At 47.7% G+C, this 27,404-nt stretch overlaps 1 protein-coding gene across 3 annotated transcripts in view; it reads right to left on the reverse strand.

Moving 5' to 3' along the window:
• The window catches only part of MTUS2 (microtubule associated scaffold protein 2), a 443,851-nt gene that overhangs the window by 210,014 nt on the left and 206,433 nt on the right, over positions 1 to 27,404 (reverse strand). For all 3 annotated transcript variants that reach the window (XM_083169852.1, XM_083169851.1, XM_083169853.1), the window contains exon 4: positions 14,046 to 14,252. In XM_083169852.1, coding sequence (XP_083025978.1) covers positions 14,046 to 14,252 — 207 coding nt within the window. The remainder of the gene's footprint in view (positions 1 to 14,045; positions 14,253 to 27,404) is intronic.

Here is a 27,404-nt window from a genome sequence, read left to right on the forward strand (position 1 = left end):
CAGCAAGCCGGTTCTGACACGGGCAAGACACTGCTTTTACCCCTGGTCAGATTGCTGGGTTGCTGGACCCGGGGTATTGAAAAATGGCCTTTTCACACCGCACGCTCTCACGGGGTCCAACTAGGATATTTGTGCGGTGTGAAAAGGGTATAAGAAACTGTTAATAAATAAATAACTAGATAAATAAATTACCTCCCAGGAGTTTTAAATAGCATTGTCCATATCAGGAAATAGCCACAGTGAGATCTCATTAGCATTATCCAATGAATAATCATCTGGATTTACCACCCATGAGATTGCACCACCATTGTCAATAAATCTGTTTTCTCATTTATTAACACTAAACAGTTTTGCCGACCTTAGTACTTAAATACAACAGATTACAGCTCACTCAGTAGAATTATTTTACGGGACAGCACAGAACCCTTATAAAAAAAACAACAACAGTATTTACCACTTATCTGTCTATAAAAAGCATGTTGCTGTGGTTCATCATTTTGCACCTAAATCATGGTTACTTCCATCCTCGATCCGGTCTCTTGGAGATAAAGGCGGAGGGGGGAGGGAGTCAGATTGGAAGTGTAACATTCTAGCTAAGCCTAGGAATAAACATGTTCATATCTTATATTTAAATATTGCAGCTCAACAGGGAGTTTGGTTTTATTTGTATATTTCTGTGTTTGTTTTCAGGCTGTTTAAGACAACATCGGTAAAATCCATGTTATCTATGCTACTGTTTGGCTTGCAATAGGTTTAGAACAAGGATTTCTTACTCCCAGTCTTGTCCGCCTTCTTACAGTCATTGCCCGGAGGATGCTATTCATCAGATTCAATTAACAAGTGACAGATAAAATCAAGTATTTGATGTGTTAATAGAATTTATACAAGAACAAAATGATGAACTTCAGAGACGGTGATAGAAATGGGCTAAAATGTGACTTAAATCAGAATACCCAGTTAAAATGGTAATAAAAACTGTGTTGTTCTAAACCAGGGATGGGGAACCTTCAGCTGTTTTTGAACTACACATCCCAGCATGCCCTGCAACAGATTTAGTATGGCCAAATAGCGAAACTGTGGCAGAGCATTCTGGGATGTGCAGTCCAACAACAGCTGGAGGGCAGAAGGTTCCCCATCCCTGTTCTAAACCAATGCTTTCCAACTTTTTTTTACAGCACCCGAGAGCAGGGTGGCCTATACCGGGATCGAAATCGGAGAGATCCCAGGATTTGACATCAAAATTGCCTGGATTTCAATCCTGGTATTGTAGTTTCCAATCCTGGGATTTCAGTTTCCAATGCCAGGAATTTGGGATTAGACTGTGCATGCTGACATGGTCAGAGGTCATTCCTGGCGGGACCGGGCCCGACGCACTGAAGCCATCTGCCCTGCTCCCGGTAGCACCGCCCGCGCAGCCATGTAAGTAAATGTGCGGCCGATGTAAGGGGGCAGGCACGTTTTTTTTTTTTATTAGGGAGGCATTCTGGGATTAAAAAAATGTCCCAGGATCAGCATCCCACCGAGAGTATCAGAATATTTTTGCACCCCTAGGCCTTTTTTTTTATTGTCAGATTTCGAAAAATATTAAATTAGGTAAATTGGGCTTTAATGTCATCTTTAAATTGTAATTATGTGGTGAGGGACAAATTTGGTTCTGTTTGTCCACATATTTTATGATTGGCAGCCACCAGCATTGGTTTTGCCTGTTACGTTGCGCCTAATTAATTTAATTGGTCCTGGACCACCCACCCAAGGCACACTTATAATTGTGTCCCAGAGCACCCCAGGGTGAGAACCACTGCTCTAGACAATGACAACTTTAGTGGCAATCGCAGGAATTTTAGAGGGGGGTTTCCACATGTAATCCAAAATCTCCCACTCTGCAACGCATTGCGCTAAGTACGGGAGTCTGGAGGAGTGGTAACAGCCACTATATTGGCTGTATTACTGTATTAATATTTAACAGTACAGATGGTCTAGAGCAGGCATTCCAAACCACGGTCCTTGAGGCACACCAACAGTGCCGGTTGTAGTGATATCCAGGCTTCAGCACAGATGGTTAAATCAAAACATCCCCGTACTAATTTAGTCACCTGTGCTCAAGCCTGGATATCTACAAAACCTGCACTGTTGGTGTGCCTTGAGGACCGCGTTGGGAATGCCTGCTCTAGACTGCACATGCATAATGCGAATGTGCAGTCCCCCGCAGCAAGTGCCTTCATTTGCCGGGGCGCACGCTGCCTATTGACAGGCAAGGGATAGACACCTGGCATTTCAAGGGAGGGCCTACAAAAATGGTGACTATAGAACAGGGTTGCCGACTTTATCAGTCTCCTCTCCGGGAGAAGCGGGGGCTTGAGCGTGATGTCATTAAGCCCCGCCCCCAGGATGTAAAATAACCCAATTCACAGATCTTCATGGAGGGTGCGGGGCTAAAATTAGGCGATTGTGGACATTTTAGCTCCGCCCCCTCCTCTGAGACCCGTGGATTGCTGCATTTTAATGCAGAGGTAAGGGGGAAGACGCCACAATCGGTGGGTGGTGTGGGGGTCCCCTAGAATCCAGGAGGGTTGCCCACCTTTCCGGGGGGCTGGGATGAGGATCCTCCTGGCCATTCCGGGAGGATAGGCAACCATGCTATAGAAACGCTGGGCGGGCCCCAGGAAATGAGGATGGTCACCTTCATGCTCAGGGCGGGCGGCCGACGTTGGCTCCCAAGTTGTGGAACAACGTGCAGGCTAAAAGTAGCTCCTGGGCCACCTGTCATCAGCAAACAGAGGAAACGTCATTTTGTGGTGAGCAACCATCAAATGATTTCTCCTCTGTGCCGGTGCATATGAGAGGATGTGTAAGCGTACACATCTGCTCGCGGCATAGCAGAGGGTGGGCATCCAGCAGGGGGGGATTAACCTGCTGGCTAGGCTGTAAATATACGCAGCCTAGCAAGCAGGTCTGAAATACCCCATAGTTCTGTTTTAAAATTTTTTTAAAAACACCAATGTAAGGACACTTTAAAACTGAGGGCACTTCTTACGTATTATGAATGAAATATCTGATGCTGCCTTTTTAAACTATGAGTGCCAAGTTATGACACTGGAAAAGTAGGTGGTGGTGGTGGTGGTGGTGGTATTAAAGTTTTTTTGCGGGCGTGCACAGCCAGCGAAGCCGACATTACTATTATGTTGTTCTGTAATTATTACAAGCTGGTAACTAGTAACATATAAACCAATGTTTATTGTAACTGTCATTTAAAATCCATTTCTTTTTGGAAAGAAATAGGGTCCAAACGATTTACCGTATTTACTCATTTACCAAAGTAGAATTTCCTCCTGACCAAACATTAAGATCTGATCGCAGTACAAATTTGTTCACAAAATGGGCAAAACCATACTGCACAGCAGGTGGGGCAGATGTAACATGTGCAGAGAGAGTTAGGTTTGGGTGAGTTACTTTGTTTCGGTGCAGGGTAAATACTGGCTGCTTCATTTTTACACTGCAATTTAGATTTCAGTTTCAACACACCCCACCCAAATCTAACTCTCTCTGCACATGTTACATCTGCCCCACCTGCAGTGCACATGGTTTTGCCCATTTTGAGAGCCTATCATATTTAAGTTCTACACGCATAACCCTCTGAGGCACTTTTGTACTATATAGCTTCCCTTCTGGACTTGTAACTTGGTGGGACTGCTATGCTATTACTGGTGCCTGTCCTTGTGTTTCCCTCCTATATCCCTATAGATCAGGAGTTCTCAAACTATTTTGCTTTGGGACCCCATTAAACAATAAAAATTATTACAGGACCCCAGCAAGTTACCGCAGAAGGCCATCACATCATGTGTAGTCAGCAGATGGCACATACATGGCCCAAGTCTGTCTGTTGTTACCCAGTTTGTTTTATCACTGTCTACTATTGTAAAGTGCAACAGAATCTGCTGCGCTATATAAGAAACTGTAAATAAATAAATAATAAATAGGTGGAAAATACCTAATTAATTTCGAATTTACACAAAGAAGTGTGCTCCAAAATGACTACATATTCTAGTAGGCGGCACAGAATTGTAATTTTACAATCGACTGCATGCAAGGGGATGTGTTCACGTACTTCACCCTTGCATGGCGTTTATGGGCTCGCTAAGCAGCGAATGACCACTGCATAGCGAGCCTTGCTGAATCAGCCCCTTTATTGCCAAGATTTCCCAAAAACTCCCCCTATTTAAATTAAGCCTCTGTTTCCTATGATCAACTTACAATCGTGTTTTATATGAATGTCCACCTTCATAATAATATTTCTGCAGTGGTTCTCTGAGATATGTAATTTTTGTTAATGTAAAAAGGTTGTACAGGCTGCTCTATACCTTTACACTTTACACCATTCCAGAGCCATGTTTCAGGACCTTCGGATGTGCAATACATGTTCTACATAAAAAGTTGCATTTGTGTGTTTTCTCATGACTGTTTTCTCATGACTAGCATTGTTTTACTAAGGCCCATACAATTGAAGATTAATGGTGCATATCCTGCCAATGACAAGGTGAGCTATATTCTCATTATTGTGGGATTCAGGACAAAATATTCAACTTTCCAAAACAGGTAGCTCAGTGGCGTAACTACTGTAAGGCAGCCCAAGCAGCTGCTTGGGGGAGCAAGCAGCAGCAGGGTCTATGTGGGCGCCGGCACCTGCTCGACGCACTGACATGTTGCTGCCTGCCGCTGCCCACTGACTGAGCACTGGAGGCGAGTCAGCCGCAGCGCGGGTGGGGCCATGGCAGAGATGACAAATTCCCCCACTGATTCTATTAACTGTACACAGAGCCGACTATTGGCTACTGTGTACAGGATGGGCGGGCAGATGGGAGTGCTAGGGCGGCCTCGGATGCATCGGAGACAAGGGAAGCAGCAGTGTATGCTGGTCTCCCTTCCTCTCTCCTGCATCAGTTTCTCCGTTTCCCCAGTGTGATGACGTCACACGCTGGGGAAACATGTTGGAGAGGAGCCTGGAGGGGGGCACCACAAACTTTTTGGAAGGGGGGAGCAAAATTTATAGTTATGCCACTGGTAGCTATGACTTGAAATATACTGTTGTTACATAGTCGCAAAAGAATCAAAAGTCCATCAGCTTTAACAAAACAGACAAAGCAATAACCCCAGCAAGGGCAACCACAGGATTTCTTGAGGTGCGGGTTGAAATGTAGCAAGCATCACATCAGTCACCATTGCAATACATGTTCTAGGATAGAAAATGTGTATTACTGTATATTGTATTGCAATGCTATATGAACCTAAGACACAGGAGAAAGCCAAATACATTGCTGCATTTTGGTGGTATAAGAAGAACTGAGAAATTAATTAATAGACCACCATTTGTTTCCATCTACAACCATACACGAGCGTATACTGTATCTTTGGACACAAGGTAAGATGGACTTAGAAACATAGAATTTGACGGCAGATAAGAACCATTTGGCCCATCTAGTCTGCCCCTTTTTTATCCTTCAGGTAATCTCAACCCTTTTTAATCCTTATTTCTTTGTAAGGATATTCATATGCCTATCCCAAGCATGTTTAAATTGTTCTACTGTCTTAGCCTCTACCACCTCGGATGGGAGGCTATTCCACTTATCCACTACCCTTTCTGTGAACTAATTCTTTCTAACATTTCCCCTGAACCTACCTCCCTCCAGTTTCAGTGCATGTCCTCATGTTCTATTACTTCTTATGCATTTCCCCAGTGGATGCAGGCAGTGGCACTAGGGTAGAGAATGAGAAAGAAGAGGGGTAGGCGGTTCCTCTGAGAATGGCGGTTGCTGGAAGAGTTTTTCTGACTGTGGGCGGTACATCCCGCCACCCAACGTGCCGATGCTTATTGCATATGTACTAACTTATTACATGCTTATTGCATATGTACTAACATATGCGATGAGCAGCGCAAAGGGCAACTCTCCCAATAAGAGCTGCCCTTTGCAATCCCTGCCACTGCCTGGACTTCCGCGTCTCTTACAGATGCTGTGGCCGCAAGGCATACAGGGAGATATCCGTGTCAGATCCCTCACACAGCAGCGCTGCACAGAGAAGCCCATAGTGTTCTAGGGGTTACGCCACCTAGAGTTGGCGGAAGCCCTGCAGCGAAGCCTCGCCAGGAGGGGCTTTAGTGAATTTGAAAATGTGATAAAAACTCAGAGATATAAAGTTGAGAAGTTTATAACTGCCAATCAGCTTCTAACTGTCATTTTATAGACTGTGCTGGATAAATAATAACTAGAAGCTTGATGGTTGCTATGAGTAACCTCTGTTTCTCACACAGAGGTTTGAGAAGATCCAATCAGGATTTGGTGAATCTATATTATGGAAGCAGCCTGGAGTTGTATTCACCAGCTGATACAATTGTATTCATTTTGATTCTATTAGAGAATGTTCCTGACAACATGTGATAAACGCATAGCTACCCCTCCAAAACATTAGACATACCCTCCAACTGTACCTTTTTGGCATTTACAGTAACATTTTTTTATGGCCTGTAGCTTTTTTTGGGTCTCCAACTGCCTATTGTAAGCAGCGCCGGCTCTTACCTCCGCGGAGGAGGGGGGATACCATGATGCAGGCCCACCCTTGCACTGCCGCCGCTGCTGCTGCTACTGTACTCCCCACTGCTGCTGCCGCCGCAAATGAGTCCTGGCCGCTGTTCCCCTGCACGGGGCATTTGCATGTATAGTAGCTTCTTCCATACTGCGCATGTGCTGGCCCCAGCCTCTATGAGCTGCTTTTGCAGCATATTCAGTGTCCCGGGTCCGGCGCATGCACAGTATCGTCCACGGTACTGCGCATGCTCGGAACATGTTTTTCGGGCTGCCTCACAGCTGTGCATAGAGAGTTATCACGGGAGGGAGGGAACACCTCCCAATGGGACTGCCTTGAGTGACTGGCAGGTCAGACTTCCAATAGGTAGTCACTGCCAGTCACAGTGAAGCTAGAGCAGTCTCACAGATTGCATCTGGCTTCACTTATGTAGGGTACACACCAGGACACACCAGGACGACCCGCTCACGGTGTCTCGTCCGACCCGCTCACGGTGACGCGGGGGGGCACGACCCGCTCACGATGTGCACTGTGAGCGGGTCCGATCCGATGGCGACCCGCACCCGGCTGTATGGTCGTCATTGAGATCCTACCTGCAGCAGGTAGGATCTCAATAACGACCGACCCGCGGGACCGCGCATCGGATCGGTATCGGTCCACACCAGGTCAGAAAAGGGCCCAATCAGCACACAATCTACATCCAATTGATCGGAATTGGATCTAGATTGTGGGGATCGGGCCCTAGTCGTCCTGGTGTGTACCCAGCATTAGGCTGAGAACAGTGACTAATTTTAGCAGCGATGCAGACCATAGGTAAAAACCGCGACTGATTGTAAGTATAGAAAAGGGGATGTAGCCACGCCCCCTTTACCAATGGCCATGCCCTTTCTGAATTTGTGGCAATTTTTGCTCTTCAGATGTTGGAGGGTATGCATTATATACATTAAACGAACATATAATAAGGATGTAATAAGTACAAGATGCCTTTAAACTTCTAGGTCATAAAACCTGTGTATTTGGTTTGCATTGCAGTCATTCTGTACCACTAAGCAGCATTTGTGATGCTTTGAAAAATACACAGGAAAATGCAGATAAGAGACTCCAGTCTGGGGGATGTTTCCTTATCATTTCTCTTTTTCTCTCTGCTATATCCAAAAATTCATATACTTTGCAGAGTTGGGGAATGGTTAATACCCTTCCTGCTTGAGGGGTTGGTACGGGCTAGCAAAGGTTACATTACGAGATCTGATTGGTAGGCAGTGAATCATTTTCTAATACAAAATGAATTCTCAAATGAGATTTTGCATGCATTTCTAGAGCTATCGACGTTGCAAAAACGTATCCGGAGGAGTCAAGTGTGAGCAATCAGTAGCTGTACAATCAGAGTATATAAAGAGCTTTACATTCAATATTCCAGATGCCATATATTTCCTCTGATGTGTCAAACCTTCAGGCAATTAAAGCAATGCGAACCATGGATAAAGAGAGGAAGAGATAAACACAGCCTGTCTGTACTCCCTGTGCATTTATGGGGAATTTGCAATCTTATCAATTACCAAAAGAACTTTAACCTCGAAACCAGAAATCAATGTAACACTTTAATCTCTTAATGTTCCATTCTTAGTTTTGACCCATATAGCGAAGGAAATTATTTTTATTTGGAAGAGTCTTTGTTTTCTTTACAAAGAAAAAAATAAATGTATCCTAGGCTAGTAGGAAGACCCGGGCTGCCTGCTACCAAATTTGTGGAAAGCGTGCTACTACTGAGGGGGGTGATGCTGGGGGAAGGACAGAGAAGCAGTGAGGGAGCGGAAAAGCTGATGAAGAGGGGGAGGAGCCAGAGAGAGCAGGGCGGTGCACACTGGGGTAACACGCAGGGATGGATTAACAATGGTGCGGATCAAGCTGCTGCTCCAGGCCACAACATAAAAATAGGCCCATAATCATGACAGCATGATGATTGCCAGACCGATACCAGCTGGTAGCATGGATGGCTATAAAAGTATTAAAACGACATTTCTATTTTCCTCACAACTATGCGATTTTTGTACTTTTAAATGCGGTGTAATTAAAAGCTCTCGCCCATCATTGTTTAAATAGAACTGCATGGGGAATGTGAGTCCCTAAGAAAATGGAATAAGTGAGAAAATACTGGGCTGTTTACAAAGCAATGTGGTAAGATAATTATTTTGTGTACACCTGTAATTATGATGCATCTGACATTGTTCTCACCTCACTTTGTGGTAGGACAATTCTGATTATGTTTTGTTTTTACAAGCCACGTAGGGCTCTCATGTGTCCTAGTTTCCCAAAGTGCTGGAAATGTTTAAGCCACAGGAAATCCATTTTACATAAGTCAAAACTACATTGGGGGGAATTCAATATGGGATAAGACAGTCGGAATCTCAGGCTGTTTTCGTTTCATCCGACAGTAACTCGACAGTCGAAATTCAATGTTTCAGCTGTCGAGTGTGGGAAAGTCTGTGTATCAGCGAAAACTGCCGCAGATTGTCTAAAATCATCAGTGAATTCGACAATCCGCGGTCGTTTCTGACAAAAAAGATCCAACTTTAAAAAAAGTCAGATCTGACATCCTTCATACTGTAACTGTCATTAATGGCAGCATTGAATAGGTGAGAGCCGATATTTCACCTGTCGGGAAATATCACCACAATTTGAATCCCCCCCCCATTATCTTTTCGTGCAACAGGTTGCTGTTAGTGCATAGTTTAAGTAAACTAAAAATAAATGCAATTTATAAGGCACAATTTTACACATAGTTTCCTACTTCCAGAGTAATAAAAGACCTCTCAGACTCAAATAGAGCCAAACAAGCATGCTGTCATTTTCAACAATAACTAGGGGCATTGTTTTATTGAAGACAATGGATAGTGTTTCAGCCCTGTTTGTCTCAGCAATCTGTGCGGTAGTTTCACTCCATTGCTGATAGATGGAAATATGGTCATAAAAGTGCAGAGGGACTTGTGCCCTTTAGCTGAACACTTGCTGAATTACAGCATTAAAATAAATCAGGTTTATTTAAGCAGAGTATATCTTTCCCTTGGTTGTTTCCTCCTCAATAGCCAAAAGTTAGTGCTGCTATCTAGTGCAGGTGTTATTTATACACTGTGCCCTCAGCATATTTCAGTTATTCGTTGGGTGTAAATGTCATTCACACACTTTGGGACCTACAGCTGAAATGTACGCAGCTGGACCGTGAGAGTAGATGTGACTGACTCCGCATCACCTGTACTTTGGTATGCACAAATCCAGAGCAAGTGCAGTGTGAAAATATGAACGACAGACTCCACAAATATGTTCTAGTATACAATCGTCAGACAAAAGGAAACAATACAAATAAAGCAGCGCTTGTACTACAATGAATACACACTAAACCAATGAAGCAATAAAATGTTTATATCAAAAATAAAAACACACAATTATTAAGTGTACATATAAACATCACATATATGGGGTAATTAAAAAGTGAATTGATGGACCTCACTCACAGGATTGAAGATGGAACAAAAATAGTCACTTGCTCAACAGTAAGTAAGTAAGTAGGTGAACCAAGTGGGGGGGTAAGTACCAAGTGGGGGGGCCATAGCAGATCCTGTTAGAAGTTCCACAATAGGAGTAATAGGCAAACCAAACTTGGTTATATCGCAGCTGGATTGAGCATGGGTCCAAGTCTTGGAGTGGGAAAAGGTATCTACTGACGCGTTTCGCTACTAGCTGCAGCTTTTTCAAAGGACGTAGTAAGTACCAAGTGGCCCCACCACTTGGTACTTACCATTTGGACATCTCCAGGAATAAATCCCCAGGTGAACTCCTCCATCTTATTGTCATCTAAAAAGAGGATCCTATCACCTACCAGCCGAACTACCGTCTTGTCCTCCAGCGTTTACTGGGGGCACTGCATCAGCAGAGAGGACTTAGTTAACATTGGAGGTCCAGAACGCCTTGATCCTTCCACAGATTCCTTCAGCGGCACCAGATTGGGATTCCGTATAAATAGAGAGGACCTGTGGTACTTCCTTCCAACCTCTTTGCCACCCACCAGCAGTAATTTACACAGTTTAATCCTTTGAGTGCCAACATCTTCTCTGTAAGAGATGTGCATAATAGCTGCTAAAATGCCAGCCTTTGTTATATAAATTCAAAAAATGTTGTGTATCTCCTATATATTTGGCTACATCTGTCACTCAAAGTGGGTGTCTGTGTCTATAACGCTCTGTTCCTGGACTTTCCTCTTAATGTGTGATTGCCTTCATCTGTGCTGAACACCTTTCTGAGAAATTAACCTGTTTAAAACAGGTGATGGCAATCATACATTAAGGGGAAGTCTAGAAAGAGCACTGTGTCCCTCCTGGAGAGGGTCATGTTGGGAGGTATGTGACAGAGAACCAGCCCAGTGAGCCCACAGACAGTGCCAGACACCCACTGCCTTCCCATATTGCCCAGCACTGCTACTCCACAGCCACCAGGTGAGCGCCCCCCTCCCGCGATTTGCGGCAAAACCTCCCCCCCCGCGCGCCCCCCCCTCCCGCGATTCGCGGCAAAAACACCCGCTCCCCGCGACCCCCCCTACCGCGATTCGCAGCAAAAACACCCCCGCGACCCCCCTCCCGCGATTCGCTGCAAAAAGAACCCCCCCACGACCCCTCCCGCAATTCGCGGCATAACCACCACCCCGCGACCCCCCCCTCCCGCGAATCGCGGCAAACCCTCCCCCGTGACCCCCCCCCCCCCCGATTCGCGAAAAAAACACACCCCCCGCGACCTCCCTCCCGCGATTCGCGGCAAAAAGAACCCCCAAGTGACCCCCCTTGCACGATTGGCGGCACCCCCCCTGCGACCCCCCTCCCGCGATTCGCGGCACCCCCCCCCTCCCGCAATTCGCAGCAGCCCCAGGATTAAATGGCACATGCAAAACACTGACATGGCTATGGTCGACAATGAAAAAGGTTGACATGAGTTTTTGAAGATTTATTTTTAATTTTTTTAATTTTTTCATATTCATTGTCATGTGTCGACATGGACACCAATGAAGTGGCACACTTATGTCAACATTTACATGTGTTGACCTTTCTGTGTTGATTTTTTCTTGTGGCGATTCGCGTCACACCCCCCCCCGCAACCCCCCCTCCCGCGATTCGCGGCACCCCCCGTGACCCCCCACCTCCCGCAATTCGCGGCAACCCCCCACCGGAACCCCTGTGAACCCCGCCCTCCCGCGATTCTCGGCACCCACCCCCGCGACCCCCCCTCCCGCAATTCGCGGCACCCCCCCGTGATTCGCGGCAGCTCCAGAATTAAATTGCACATGGAAAACACTGACATGGCTATGGTCGACAATGAAAAAGGTTGACATGAGTTTTTGAAGTTTTTTTGTCATTTTTTGAATATTTTCATATTGAAGTGCCACACTTATGTCAACATTTACATGTGTTGACCTTTCTGTGTTGATTTTTTTCTTGTGGCGATTCGCGTCACACCCCCCGCAACCCCCCCTCCGGCGATTCGCGGCACCCCCTGCGACCCACCCCCCCCCCCCCCCGCAATTCGCGGCAACCCCCCACCGGAACCCCCATGAACCCCGCTCTCCCGCGATTCGCGGCACCCACCCCCCGCAACCCCCCCCCCCTCCCGCAAATCGCGGCACCCCCCGCGATTCGCGGCAGCCCCAGGATTAAATGGCACATGCAAAACACTGGCACGGCTATGGTCGACAATGAAAAAGGTTGACATGAGTTTTTGAAGATTTATTTCATTTTTTGAATGTTTTCATATTCATTGTCATGTGTCAACATGGACACCAATGAAGTGGCACACTTATGTCAACATTTACATGTGTTGACCTTTCTGTGTTGATTTTTTCTTGTGGCGATTCGCGTCACACCCCCCGCAAACCCCCCCCCCCCCCGCGATTCGCGGCACCCCCCGTGACCCCCTACCTCCCGCAATTCGCGGCAACCCCCCACCGGAACCCCTGTGAACCCCGCCCTCCCGCGATTCGCGGCACCCGACCCCGCGACCCCCCCTCCCGCAATTCGCGGCACCCCCCGTGATTCGCGGCAGCTCCAGAATTAAATTGCACATGGAAAACACTGACATGGCTATGGTCGACAATGAAAAAGGTTGACATGAGTTTTTGAATTTTTTTTTTCATTTTTTGAATATTTTCATATTCATTCTCATGTGTCGACATGGACACCAATGAAGTGCCACACTTATGTCAACATTTACATGTGTTGACCTTTCTGTGTTGATTTTTTCTTGTGGCGATTTGCGTCACACCCCCCCCACCCACTCCCCCACAACCCCCACTCCCGCGATTCACGGCACACACACACACACCTCCCCCGCGATTCTCGGCACCCCATCCCGTGACCCCCCCTCCCGTGATTCACGGCACACCCCCGCGACCCCCCCTCCCATGATTCGCCGCAACCCCCGCCCCGTAACCCCCCCTCCCACGATTCGCGCCACCCACCCCCGCGACCCCCCCTCCCACAATTCGTGGCACCCCCCCGCGATTCGCGGCAGCTCCAGAATTAAATTGCACATGGAAAACACTGACATGGCTATGGTCGACAATGAAAAAGGTTGACATGAGTTTTTGAAGTTTTTTTTTTTTTTCATTTTTTTAATGTTTTCATATTCATTCTCATGTGTCGACATGGACACCAATGAAGTGCCACACTTATGTCAACATTTACATGTGTTGACCTTTCTGTGTTGATTTTTTCTTGTGGCGATTCGCGTCACACCCCCCCCACCCCCCCCGCAACCCCCACTCCCGCGATTCACGGCACACACACACCCCCCGCGATTCTCGGCACCCCACCCCGTGACCCCCCCTCCCGTGATTCACGGCACACCCCCCGCGACCCCCCCCTACCATGATTCGCCGCAACCCCCGCCCCCGTAACCCCCTCCCGCGATTTGCGGCAACCCACCCCGTGACCCCCCTCCCGCAATTCTCTGCAATCCCTCCCCTCCCACGATTTGCAGCATCCACCCCCCCACAACCCCCCTCCTGCAATTCGCGGCACCCCCCGCGACCCCCCCTCCTGCAATTCGCGGCACCCTCCGCGACCCCCCCTCCCGCGATTCGCGGACACCTAAGTTGCAATACAGGGCATCTTTCATACAATTCTAACCATATTTCTCATATACAAACGTTCACAAATTAAGGGGGCGCAGCCCCTTACGACGGTGTGAAGAGCGCCCGTAGGGCGCGATGAATCACCTAGTTTATTATATAAGGGAAACATTACAGTTCATTATGCTGAATAAAAAATGTCTGCTTGGCAATTTTCACACCTATTTCGACAAATTCACTTGTCACTCAAAGGGTTAAGAGATGATATTTATATTTATATAGCCACCTCCTTGACGTTACCAGTGCACTGGTATGCCAGCATTGTTAAGAACTTTGCGTAAGAGAATAACTGTGGACTTACTGTTAGTTGTCCTGCTATGATCACTTTGTATACTCTCAGAGGACTGGTTACTTGAGAGTGAAGACACACTTGAACTTCGGACAAATCCAAAGGCCGCAAGCTTAGCGGCAGGCAATCTGGAGTATCCTGGGTGGCGGAGGCCAGACGGGCAAGGCTTGGGTAGATTTGACTTAGCGCCATTGGGAACAGAGTTTTTCTTAAGATCTTCTGTGGAGAAAAAAATTTGATGCATTACATTACTGTGCTTTGGAGATACAATTTAGACATAGGTCCTGGTATTACATGTTCTTGATATATAAAGGGAATACATGGCCATAATATTCACAGTACATCTCTGGCACCTAAATATTTGATTGTAAGCTCACATGGGGCTAAATGATGCATGCTGTACTTGCCTACTTAGCATCTCCTTCCTTTAGAACAGGTCTAGAGGACATCTGTCGCTGACTGAGGTGTGGGTGGGGCTCACCACTATGCATCACTAGGCTCCACCCAGTCATGGGGAATACCGTAATTTGTTTGTTGCTCATGAAGGGGTGGGGCTAATATGAAATCTTCATAGAATCACGTCAAGTAAGCCCTGCTCCCTCCCTGTATACCCATGATTTGCGGCATTATCCTCCCATAGTGCCCAATGTGAGCAGGATGACACCTTTTCCAAGAGTGTGGGGGACTGCCCACTAATTTGGGAGTCTCCTGCCAGTGAACTTGTGAGTGCAAAATATTATTTGGGTCCATTCCTCTAAACCAAACCAAGAAGTCATTGCTGGTCTAGGCAACAATGTGCTAAGGGGCCCCCATACACTGAGCCGATTTGGGCCGATTCCGAGGAATCGGGCCGTCAAATCGGCCCAAATCAGGTCAGTTTGATGTCCCCTAAGGTACGAGTCCTGTGCGCATCGGACCTGTGTCGGGTGGTCAGGCCTGAGGGCTGTCCGACCATCTGACCTTGGACCTCACTCATGGAGGCGAGACGGACGGGGAGCAGGGTCGCATGCGTCCCTGACACCCGGGAAGGTCCCGGGTGGCTTGCAGGATATCGGGTGTCCAGAAACTGCTGCCAGACATCTCAGCAGTGTATGGGCACCTTTAGTCCTCAGGGGCCCTGATACAATGCACTTGCTGCACCAATGGTAGTTCCACCTCTGTCTCCTGCAATTTCCGGTAGAGTAGACAAGCATGGTCTAGTCTCAATAGTTGATTACTTTCACAGTATTTTAATGCCTGCGTTAACAAAAATAAATTCAATAAAAACAGTAATTTCTTAATTAGAAATGCAAACCGTATGGTAAATGAAATATTTAGGAAAGCAGTATACAGTAATATGTAATGCAATCAGTGCCTATTATTGCGACTGATGGATTCACAAGATTAGGGAATAAATAGTAAAGTAATTACTTAGTCTAACTTTCTCTGAAACTTTTTTTGTGCAGCAGAGAAGAAGCATCTGCAGGGACAGCTACTGTAGCTACGGTTACCCAGAAGTACCGGCTGCCATTAGCCTCCGGCTGAGATTCCCAGCCACAGTTTTCAGGCTTAACACTTCACTCTACAAATCGTATCTGTAGGCATTTAAAGGTTTCCTGCCAGTTTCTAGCGTGATGGCTATAATTCCAGCTAGAAGCATATATTTAGAATGTACTTAAATTACAAGTTACATCATATATGTGGTCTGGTTTAGTATAAGAACTTGGTGATACCACACCTATAAAATGATGAGCTATGATTATCCATGTACCAAAGAATACATCAGGAAACAGGGCCGCCATCAAGGGGGTGCTTTGGGCACAGCTGTTCCGGCCCCAGCCACTCTGACAGAGAGGGAAGGGCCCGGGCCGCACATGCCGCCCACCGCATCCCTGACTGACTCCGCTGAGCTGCCCCCGCTGAAGCCCACTGATCCCGGACCTCAGGATTCTCGTTCACTTCCAAATGCTGGTGGACATTTAAAATGTGGCATGGTCTGGGGAGTGAGCCAATCAGAGCTCACATACCGGCAGCTGCTATGATTGGCAGCCGTGCTGGAAGCCCCGATTGGCTTATAAGGCGGCGCCATATTTTAAATGGCCGCCAGTGTCCGGAAGTGGAGGAGAAGACTACTCCCCGGGAGTAGTGGGATTCAGCTGGCGCAGCGCAGCAGAAAGGTTGGTGGAGGACCCTGCTCTTCTCTTCACTTCCGGGGCCCAGACTAGAAATCAGCCCCTAGGCCCTACCGTTTCTAGTGGCAACCCTTTCAGGAAACAAGCAGATACAGGCAACCAGATGAAGGTGTCTATTTACAGTATTAATTCTGCTGCTGAGGATTTTCTCACCCTTGTGCCATTTTCGGACATTATCGCTAGTCACATTCCATTATTATTACTAATTTGTTTATGCGGTACATAAATTATTTCTTGGTTTTTCAGGGTTTTTTTTAACAGACTTTCTCCATTAATATCAGAATATAGTATTATCTTTTTTCTCATTCTTTCACACATCAAAATATTTTTACTCAGATTAACAAACTGATAATTATTGAGCTATCCAGAGAAATGAACATTGCAAAATAGTAAACAGCAAATTGCCATGTATAGGTGCAAAGTAACATGCTCGCTCTCTTTTGTTCCAGGAGTTCCAAAACATGGTCCTCAGAGCACCTCAACAGTCCAGTTTTAAGGCTATTCATGCTTAGGCAAGTGACTGAAGGCCACACTGGGCAACTTTTGTCTTTTGAGCAAACCTGCCCAGTGTGTATGAGGTGAGTGCTGATGCAAGCTCCCACATCATCGCTTGACCAGGCCGCTCATCTGGGGAACGTCTGCTATTTCCAGGACACTCATGGAAAATGCTGCGCTATTTCCCCGAAATGCCCGCAAATCCCCTGCGGGCAGCCTGCCATGGATAGCCATCTTTGTGAAATTAAATTCAAAAATCACTGCTACACATTACTAATCTGCATCCTAATGGCCACTATATAATACAGAGTACATTCAAGTGTACAAACAAGACTGAAACCTAGTGAAATTCAGAGAGTATCCTAGTGATCATCACACCATACAAGAGTTTGTCACACAATACAGAGAGAGCATTCTGGGTGATTGGACAATACAGAGAGCATCCTAGTGATCAAGACGCAATACAAGAGTATACTGCATTAGTGATTGTCACATAATACAGAGAGCATCCTTGTGATCATCACACACTACAAGAGTATACTATTGATTGTTATACAATACAGAGAGCATCCAAGTTATCATCACACAATACAGAAAGCACCATAGTTATTATACATTACAGAGAGCATTCTAGTTATCACTACACAAACAGATAGCACCCTAGGGATTATACAATATAGAGTATCCTAGTGATCTTCACACAATGTAGAGAGCATCCTAATGATTGTCACACAACACAAAGAGCACCCTAGGGATTATAAAATATAGTGTCCTAGAGGTTGTTGCCCAATGCAGAGAACATCCTAATGCTCGTCACACAATACAGAGAGCATCCTAGTGATAATCACACAAAACAGAGAGCATCATAGTGATGAATATACAGTAAGATGAGCCTCCTTGTGACTGATAAACAATATAGAGAGCATCCTAATGATATCTAAACAATACAGAGAACAACATAGTGACCGATACACAATATAGACATTATCCTAGTCAACAGAATACAATACAGAGAGTATTATAGAAGAAACTGATAACTGTTAATTATAGACCATTAGACTGATCAGACACTGCAGTGGAGTAACACTCTTTGCACTGCCAAACATTTTAATTTACTGGAGCTATTCTAATCTAATCTAATATGCTACAATCTTCCCACGATGGTTTACATAGGTCAATTCATTTTATGATAAAATCAAGTAAACCTGGCTTAATTAACAGATCTATTCAAAATGTGTCCTCTCTTTTTGTCAGTGGGAAGATATTTCATGAGTCATTTTCACAGATTTTGAGAGGCCACTTTACCTTGTTGAAAAGCATTTCACTGTCTTTCTTTGGGAAGTTAATGCATCAATCATTCTGCATTAAAAACCCCAGGTGGGAGTTGCAAAAATTCTTTTCAACCACTTGGAAGACATTTTATTTGTCTTGTTATGGAAAATGATAACTTTTTATGTACTCTTTATTGATAATAAATGCAGCTACTGTATGACTAACACATACAGTATATGCCCTGGTAAAGAAATATTGTTTATCACTTGTGCACAAAAGCAGAACAAATGATCAGTTATGGAGTTTTTATATATATATATATATATATATATATATATATATATATATATATATATATATATATATATATATATATATATATATATATCATATTATATGTTAATTCTGATTGCTTCCATTTAATTTAATCTTACTCTTTATCTGTCATCAGTTGTGGACATTTATACAGGGTATATCATACTATTACACATATGTCAGTTTTGCCTCAGGTCTGTGTGTGGCTTATCTTGCAGGTTCTCAAAGTCGGTCCTGCATGTATTGCAGGTCTCCTTGCAGAATCAAGTGAAATACTTAGTTCCACCTGTGAATCTTTTAAAATGTGTCAGTCAGTAATGAGTGCACCTGTCAGGTGACCTTGAAAATGTAAACTGTGTGGGGTCCTGAGGACCCGTTTTTATCATTTTCGGGAGTGTGCCCAGTGCTGAGCAAGCAGATGGGTAGTCAACTTCAGCGATCACCAGCTGCTTTGCAGAGCAGAGCGGCAATGATCTGTGGTTCCCCCCAACTGCCATTGGAGCCGTACAGGGCCGCCGAGAGGCAGGGGGGGCGGGTACATTTTACCTGGGCCCGGGCCTGCCAGGGGGGCCCGGGTCCCGACACACACTTAAAAAAAATTATATATTTATCTCCCTCTCCTGGCCGGCTCTTGGCCTCCTCCTGCAGCATGAGACACACTGGCCTGGTCTAGTAAGGGGGCGTGGCCACGGGTCCACGATTAGGCCACGCCCCCGAATTTGCCTAAGCCCGGTCAGCGATGGTAATGGTAATGCCGCCCGCAATGCATGGCTATGGACAGGGGGAACAGACAAAAAGCGCGTGTGTGTGTTGTAACAGGCTGTGTATGTATGTATATATGTGTGTGTAACAGGCTATGTGTGTGTGAGTGTAACAGGCTGTGTGTGTGTGTGTGTGTGTGTGTGTGTGTGTAACAGGATGTGTGTGTGTGTGTGTGTGTGTAACAGGCTTTGTATATATGTGTGTGTGTGTGTAACAGGCTATGTATGTGTGTGTGTAACAGGCTTTGTATGTATGTATATATGTGTGTGTAACAGGCTATGTGTGTGTTACAGGCTATGTACTGTATGTGTGAAGGAACAGGCTGTGTATGTATATATATGTGTGTGTGTGTGTGTGTGTAACAGGCTATGTGTGTGTGTGTGTGTGTAACAGGCTGTGTGTGTATGCTCTCCGATCGCTCCTTCTCCGTCTCCACTCCAAGCTCCTCCTCTCCTACTACCCCGCAGCCAGTCGGTGTTCCCCAAGGGTCAGTCCTTGGCCCTCTCCTCTTCTCCCTCTACACCACCTCTCTGGGCACCCTCATCAGCTCCTATGGTTTTCATTACCACCTTTATGCTGATGATACCCTATCTATCTCTCCTCCCCCGACCTATCCCCATCACTCCTGTCCAAGGTCTCCGAATGCCTCACGGCCATCTCAGCCTGGATGACCCAACGCTTCCTGAAACTAAACATGGCTAAAACTGAACTTCTAATCTTCCATCCCCCGAACATCCCCTCTTCTCCCACTATCTCCATCAGCATTGGTGAAACCGAGATCACCTCCACCGACCAAACGCGCTGCCTCGGTGTCATCATTGACTCTTCCCTCTCTTTCACCCCCCACATTCGTGCTCTCTCACAGTCTTGCCGCTTTCACCTATGCAACATCTCACGCATCAGACCATTCCTTTCCACTGACGCGACCAAAATTCTCATTCACTCTCTTGTCATCTCCCGCCTTGACTACTGGAACATCCTTCTCTCTGGGCTACCTCTCACCCGCCTCGCACCTCTCCAAACAATTCTTAACGCTGCTGCTAGGCTCATCTTCCTCTCCCGCCGCTCTACCTCCGCCTCCCCCCTCTGTCTATCTCTTCACTGGCTCCCCATTCCTTTCTGAGTTCTCTTTAAACTCCTCACCACCACCTACAAGGCTCTCTCCTCCTCCACCGCTCCTTACCTCTCTTCACTGATCTCTATCCACACTCTCTCCCGTCCTCTTCGCTCCATCGCTGACCGCCGACTGACCTCTCACCTAATCACCTCTTCCCACTCCCATGTCCAAGACTTCTCTCGCGCTGCCCCCCTGCACTGGAACAACCTCCCGCCACCCATCAGGCTTTCTGATTCCCTTACCTCCTTAAAGCGCTCCCTCAAAACCCACTTTTTTCGACTAGCCTATCCCTCCTCCTAACCTCTTTTGATCCTCCTATCCTGCCTCCGTTCCCCTCCGTTCCTACTTATCCTGTTGTTTTTCGTTCGTCCACCCACCTATTTTTAGTATGTTAACTCTTATGAGTAGGGTCCTCCTGCCTCACGTGCTCACCCTACCTCTTTACCTCACCTGTCCTCCTGTCCTGTTCTTCCCTTCCTCTACTTCATCTTCAGTCTCCTCGACAGTTTTGACACCTACTTCTGAACTGATGCTGATTTTATTTCTACCAGCTATACCCCTATTTATACTGTATTTTTCAACACACCCTGTACGTTACCTTGTCTTTTGTTTTTTGTTTGCTATGTACGGCGCTGCGGACATTTTGCGGCACCTTATAAATAAACGTACTACTACTACTATGTATGTATATATGTGTGTGTAACAGGCTGTGTGCGTGTGTGTGTGTGTGTGTGTAACAGGCTATGTATGTGTGTGTGTGTGTGTGTGTGTAACAGGCTGTGTGTGTATGTATGTATATATGTGTGTGTAACAGGCTGTGTGTGTGTAACAGGCTATCTATGTATGTCTATATGTGTGTGTGTGTGTGTGTGTGTGTGTATGTATGTGTAACAGGCTATGTGTGTGTGTGTGTGTAACAGGCTTTGTATGCATGTATGTGTGTGTGTGTGTGTGTGTGTGTGTAACAGGCTATGTGTGCGTGTGTGTGTGTGTGTGTGTGTGTTACAGGCTATGTACTGTATGTGTGAAGGAACAGGCTGTGTATGTATATGTGTGTGTGTAACAGGCTATGTATGTATGTCTATATGTGTGTGTGTGTGTGTGTGTGTAACAGGCTATGTATGTGTGTGTGTGTAAAAGGCTTTGTATGTATGTATGTATGTATGTATGTATGTATGTATGTATGTATGTATGTGTGTGTAACAGGCTATGTGTGTGTGTGTGTGTGTGTGTGTGTGTGTGTTACACGCTATGTACTGTATGTGTGAAGGAACAGGCTGTGTATGTATATGTGTGTGTGTGTGTGTGTGTGTGTGTGTGTGTAACAGGCTATGTGTGTGTGTGTGTGTGTGTTAGCTATGTACTGTATGTGTGAAGGAACAGGCTGTGTATGTACATATGTGTGTGTGTGTGTGTGTGTGTGTGTGTAACAGGCTATGTATGTATATGTATTTGTGTAACAGGCTATGTATGTATCTGTGTGTGTGTAACAGGCTTTGTATGTATGTATATATGTGTGTGTGTGTGTGTGTGTGTGACACAGGCTATGTATGTATACGTGTGTGTGTAACAGGCTATGTATGTATATGTGTGTGTAACAGGCTATGTGTGTGTGTGTGTGTGTGTGTGTGTGTGTGTGTGTAACAGGCTATGTATGTATATGTGTGTGTGTAACAGGCTATGTATGTATATGTGTGTGTGTGTGTGTGTGACAGGCTATGTACTGTATGTGTGAAGGAACAAGCTATGTATGTATATGTGTGTGTGTGTGTGTGTGTGTTTGTGTGAAGGAACAGGCTATGTGTGTGTGTAACAGGCTATGGCCCTCATTCAGGTTGGTTCGCTTCCCCGCACGTTCACACAGGGGAGCGATGTTGTGCATGTGCAGCCACTTTGTCGCCACGATCGCATGCAGCAGTGTGGACGGAAGCGTGGGGTGGTGGATATGGGTTGCGCCCATGGGAACTCCCATGACGTGGGTGCCAGGGGAGGGCAGCTGATGTCACCGGATGTCAGCTGCCCACCCTCTTCTCGTACAGGAGCGCCACAGATCTAACACAGCAGAGACTGACTTAGATCTGCGAGCGCTTGAGAAGTTATTTGATGGTCGGCGACCGCACTGCCCTGCACACAAGCTGCAAACCGATGATTATGTAAAACATCCGTTCGCATGCGTGAAATCTGAGGTATTTAGATGACCCGCAATCAGAATGACCTCCAATGTGTGAAGGGAACAGGCTACATGGGGCCCATTTATGATGGACCATATATGGAATGCGATCTGGGTGGGACCATACTGCCCAGGATCACATGAGATTAAAGAGGTTTAATGGACACAATCCCCCCTCTCCCTCCAGGTGCACATACCGCTGGCCATCACAATGCAGCTGCTCTTGGCGCCGGATCTGTAGCTTTGGGGGACACAGCAGATACCGACAGCTCAGCTCGGCGATACTGCAAGTAGTGGCATCTGCTGCTTCTTGCCAGCAGGTTGAAAGAACTGTTGCCGCTTTCCCTGCTGCGTGTGTGAGCTTGGGATCCTTATACTCCAGAGGCGGCGCTTCAAATGGGGATGATCGTGCCAGCCACAGATCTTGGAGAGAAGAGCCGTGGGCTGGCCACCCCTGCTGTATGGCATAGGGGGGGCAGAGGGTCCCTGTGACGGATGGGCAGACAGCAGTGGGGTCCTTGCGGAGGATGGGAGCTATTACCTAGTTCCCATCCTTCGCAGGGACCCTGCCGCTATCTGCCCATCTGTGGCCACGACCCCTTACTCCCATGGGCGCAACCCATATCCACCACCCCACGCTGCTGCATGCGAACGGGGCGGCAAATAATCGATTTGAATTTTGTCTCATTCTGTGTAGCATAATGTGTAAGGGGCAAGTAAAAGGGGTCTACTATTGTTTTGCATAAAGGGTATATGGTGTGGTACACACCCCTATATCCTTTAATGGCCACACCTCTTTTCTGTAGCTCGCCACTCCAGGGGGGCCCCGTGACGATGTTGTACCGGGGCCCAGGATTTCTCTTGGCAGCCCTGGAGCCATACACAGCCAAGCAGCCATGGAACTCTGCTGGAGCCCGCTTCTGATTAGCTGAGGGAGGACCTGGTGAATGACGTCACCGGGGAATCCCTCAGTATCGGGGAGAAGCTGTGGCTCCTCCTCATTTGGGTTCGGGTCAGCAGTTTGTTATTGTGACCGGACGCCTGCCCTTAGCTCTGGCTACGCCCTTCGGGTCCACAGATAGCGGTTCCTGGTCTCACGGGACCTGGCCAATAGGGGATTCCCTGTTACCGTCAGTAACCGCCTGTTACTGACTCCACCCACTACGCAGTGGGCGGGGTTATCGCTGCCACCACCAGACTCCTCCTACGTGGCGTCTGGAACCACGGATACCTCCTCAGGTCCAATCGCTGGCACCTGAGTACTACCTGCGTCGACACGCTGCTGGTGTCGACTGGTCCCCCACTGGTCACGGACCAGACCTCTGCTTTGGTAGCTGGCAGAGCGGAGACTCGGAGACGCTGGATGCTATGCCCAGAACAGCCGGAGAACGGAATTATTGCAATTAATTCTGTTGGTCGCAGATGAAGCAGACTTCTTGGGCAAAAGATGGTTTATTTGCTCAAGTAGAAGCTCTGAAAAGAGCCCTCTCCTAGGTCCCTAGGAGGTACAGCATACAAGTGATGTTACAGCATTCAGATACAGGCAGAAGTACAACAACTTGGGCTCACAGGCCCTGCTTATAAAGACAGAAAACACACTGGCATTGTCAGATCCTCCCCCATACATTTACAATTTGCATCTCAATCTGACATGTTACTTCTAGTGCATAACGAACCAAGATTACATACTACAAAGGATGAGTCCAATTTCCTTAGAATATATAACTTCCAGGAACAGGGGAGATATTAATCTCCTGGACATGTTTACATAAAGAAACACAAATGTCTGCATTACCAACACCTGGCACACAGGATGGCCTGGGTTCAGTGACCCATCACAACAGTACATAAATTTGTTTCCTTATCACCTTTTACACAGGGCTTCAGACACAGAGCCTACTCCCTGCTGTGTTTTGGACACTCACAGACCTTCTGACAAGAAAGGCCAATTAGCATTTCATTTCCTCATCACCAAGATTTGCTAAATTCCTTCCCCCCAGAAATGTACAAAGTGCATTGTAAGTCCAGAATGCATTCCTCAATATTCAATATTCAATACACAATATATGATGCAGTCCTAGCTCAGTGCCAAACATATATTACATAAATACATATGATATGTGTGCCGGGTGCCCAGCTCAGTGCTATAACTTACATCAGCACTGCAGCAGGGGTCCTGTCCCAGCTCAGTGCTACTCATACAGTTTAAAACAGGGCAAGTGCCCTTGTTCTGAATAACGGCCAAGCACGGATAGTTAACCCCTTCAGTGCTGTAGCCGCCATTAACCCCGTGTGCCGGGCTCTCCGGCCACACTTCTCCCCCCCCCTTCAAGCGGGAAACCAGAGGGCCATGTCCCAACGACTTGGCTCCTGGTCCCGCAGCCCATTTGGGGGTTACTGGGAGTGCCTGGGGGTGTTGGCCCCCAGCCTAGACAGTTCCTCCAGACGGCAGTGGGCCATATCCGGTTGGTGCTGAAAGTCCACACAGTCACCACAGTGTCCAAGTCCAAGGCCCCACAACAACAGTCTGTCTGTTTCCCCCAATGAAGGAGGCAAACCTTCATCAGGTGGGTGTTCCTTCACCCCAGTGGGGTGCCAGTGGCACCATCTGTGCCAAAGCTGGTCTGCTGCATACACAATTGCCACCCAGTGTGTCCAAATTGTGGCATACCCCACCTCCCACCATAGCAGTATTCTGCTCACACAAGCCACAGGGTGCTCCTGCCCACATGGCTCCTCCTGGCTCAGTACTGCTCCCAGTCCGTGCAGTGACGCAATAGTCCGTACCACAATGTCCTGGTAATAAATATGCGTCATCAGCACTGGAGCTGGTACCAGAGCCTCCTTCAGCGGCTGGAATGCCAACTCACAAGCAGGTGTACAGTCCACTGTCTTGGGAAGACCCTTCCTAGTCATTACTGTAAGGGACGTCACTACCAAACTAGAGTCAGGGACAACTGGTCTGTAGGGCCTTACAGTTTCTAAGGTCAGTACCTGTCTGGGGGTTGTGGGCCGGGGACAGCCTCTGGTCGCCTCTACCTTCACTGGTCTGGGCCTACCCCTGTCTCCTCCCACACTATCCTCCAGGCACTGCACCCCTGTCACTTCTCTCGGGCACCCATCTGCAACAACCGTCAGACCTGCCCTCCTGTCCTCCTCAAAGGACCTACGTCTTGGGGAACCCACCCTCTCTGGTGTATCCCCTTCTACCTTCCTGACTACCCTGGGCCTGAACCCTTCCTGCCCGGGCACACTCCCCACCCCCACCCCATCAAGGCCGCTGCGAGCTTGGCACCGTATGCCTGTCAGGGATGGGTCAGAGAGCGGAGCCTCCTGAACCCCCTGCCAGTGCCCCTCACTTTCTCCTAAAGGGGGACACTCTACAGGGGCATCTAGGTTGGGATGTCTAGGGTCATTCTGGTTTGGGTCAGTCATGTCAAGGTCAGTGTGGTCACTCATACTCACCGCCGGAGTTGGCAAACCACTAGGAGCATCGCTGGGCACCCTCACAGGATACAACAAGCTGGCACACACATCCTCTGCGTTTCTAGGGGACGTAGGCACACCAGAGGCAAAAGGCATGCTGGGGAGATGCGCTGATCTAGCCGCTGTAGTCTTTTCCTCTGGGCTGGTTGATGCTGTGGTTGGCTGTGCTGGCAGTTGTCTGGCCGCTGTGGTCTTTTCCTCTGGGCTGGGCTGTGCTGGTGTCGATGGTAAGGACTGTAGTCTGGCAGCTTGACTCCAGGCGATGGCGTTAGCAAATGTAGTAACGATTCCACCCCCAAGATCATTCCCCAGGACTACATCTGTTGGGAGGCCATCCATGACGGCAACATCTCGCAACTCTGGTCCAGCCCCCCAATCCAGGTAGACTCTGGCCATGGGTACCTCTCGCTCCGCTCCATCTGCCATTGTAACTTTGGCAGTGCGACCCTGCAAGATTGCAGCAGGATCAATCAGTCTGGGGCTCACCACAGTGATTGAGGCCCCAGAGTCTCTCAGGCCTTCCCCCTGCAGGGGCCCCACTTGGACCGCCTGCAGGTGCCGCCACATATTCTGTAGAGGCCGCGTGGCCATGCAGGTGACCCTCTCCTCTGAGTTCACCTGTTTCCCGCCACACTCCATCGGACTGACTGGAGGGGGTACAGTCTCTGTGGACTCATCTCCACGGGTTAAGCAAGCAAGCTGGGCTCCAGCACTCGGAATTGTAGCGCGAATCTGGGGTGCCAGCAGTGTGGGACAGTTCATCCTAAGATGTCCGATTTTCCCACAGCTGTAGCACTTCTTGACCAGTCGGGGCTCCGATGATCCCTGATTACTCGCAGGGACGCTGCGGGGCGATTGCTGGCCAAGAGCACCCGGGTTGGAAGATGCTTGCTTTGGGGGGCGATGAGCTGAAGAGGGGTGTCCCCCTGGTGGTACAGTCCTTTGTAGTGGGCTGCTACTTGGGCGTTTCAGCCCCTGTGACCGAATTGCCACATACTTGTCCGCTAGCTGGGCAGCCATCTTTATGCTCGTTGGCTCCCGATCTAGCACCCACTCCTTCACTTCCTGGGCACACCTGCGGTAGAACTGCTCCCTGCAGATCACATCAATCAGGGTGTCCCAGGTTGTGGCCTTTGATTCCTGCACCCACTTCACCAAGTACTGCCGCAGCTGGGTGGCAAACTGCTCGTGGGTGCTGCCAGGATTCTTTGGCAAGTCCCGAAACTTTTTCCTGTAGGACTCAGGAGTTACAAAAAACCGTTGGAGGAGGGCCTTGGCGACAACATCATAGTCCCCACAGTCCTCATTAGCCACTCCTCGATAGGCCGCCAAGGCCTCTCCATGCAGGGTGGGCACAAGGTGTCTTACCCACTCCTGTTTGGGCAAATCATGGAGTTTACAAGTCCTCTCAAAAACTTGCAAATGTCCATCAATGTCCCCATCGCTGTCGGCAAACTTGGCAAACTGAATCCGTCCCACTCGGGGGGTAGCAGCTGACAACGGTCCTTGGGGTACCACAGCCTGTGTTGCCCGCTCCGCATGCCACATCCGGATGATGAGCATGCGTTCTTGTTCCGTTGCCC

The sequence above is a fragment of the Crinia signifera genome, chromosome 2 (assembly GCF_055691185.1).
Source record: "Crinia signifera chromosome 2, ASM5569118v1, whole genome shotgun sequence".
NCBI classification, from domain to species: domain Eukaryota; kingdom Metazoa; phylum Chordata; class Amphibia; order Anura; family Myobatrachidae; genus Crinia; species Crinia signifera.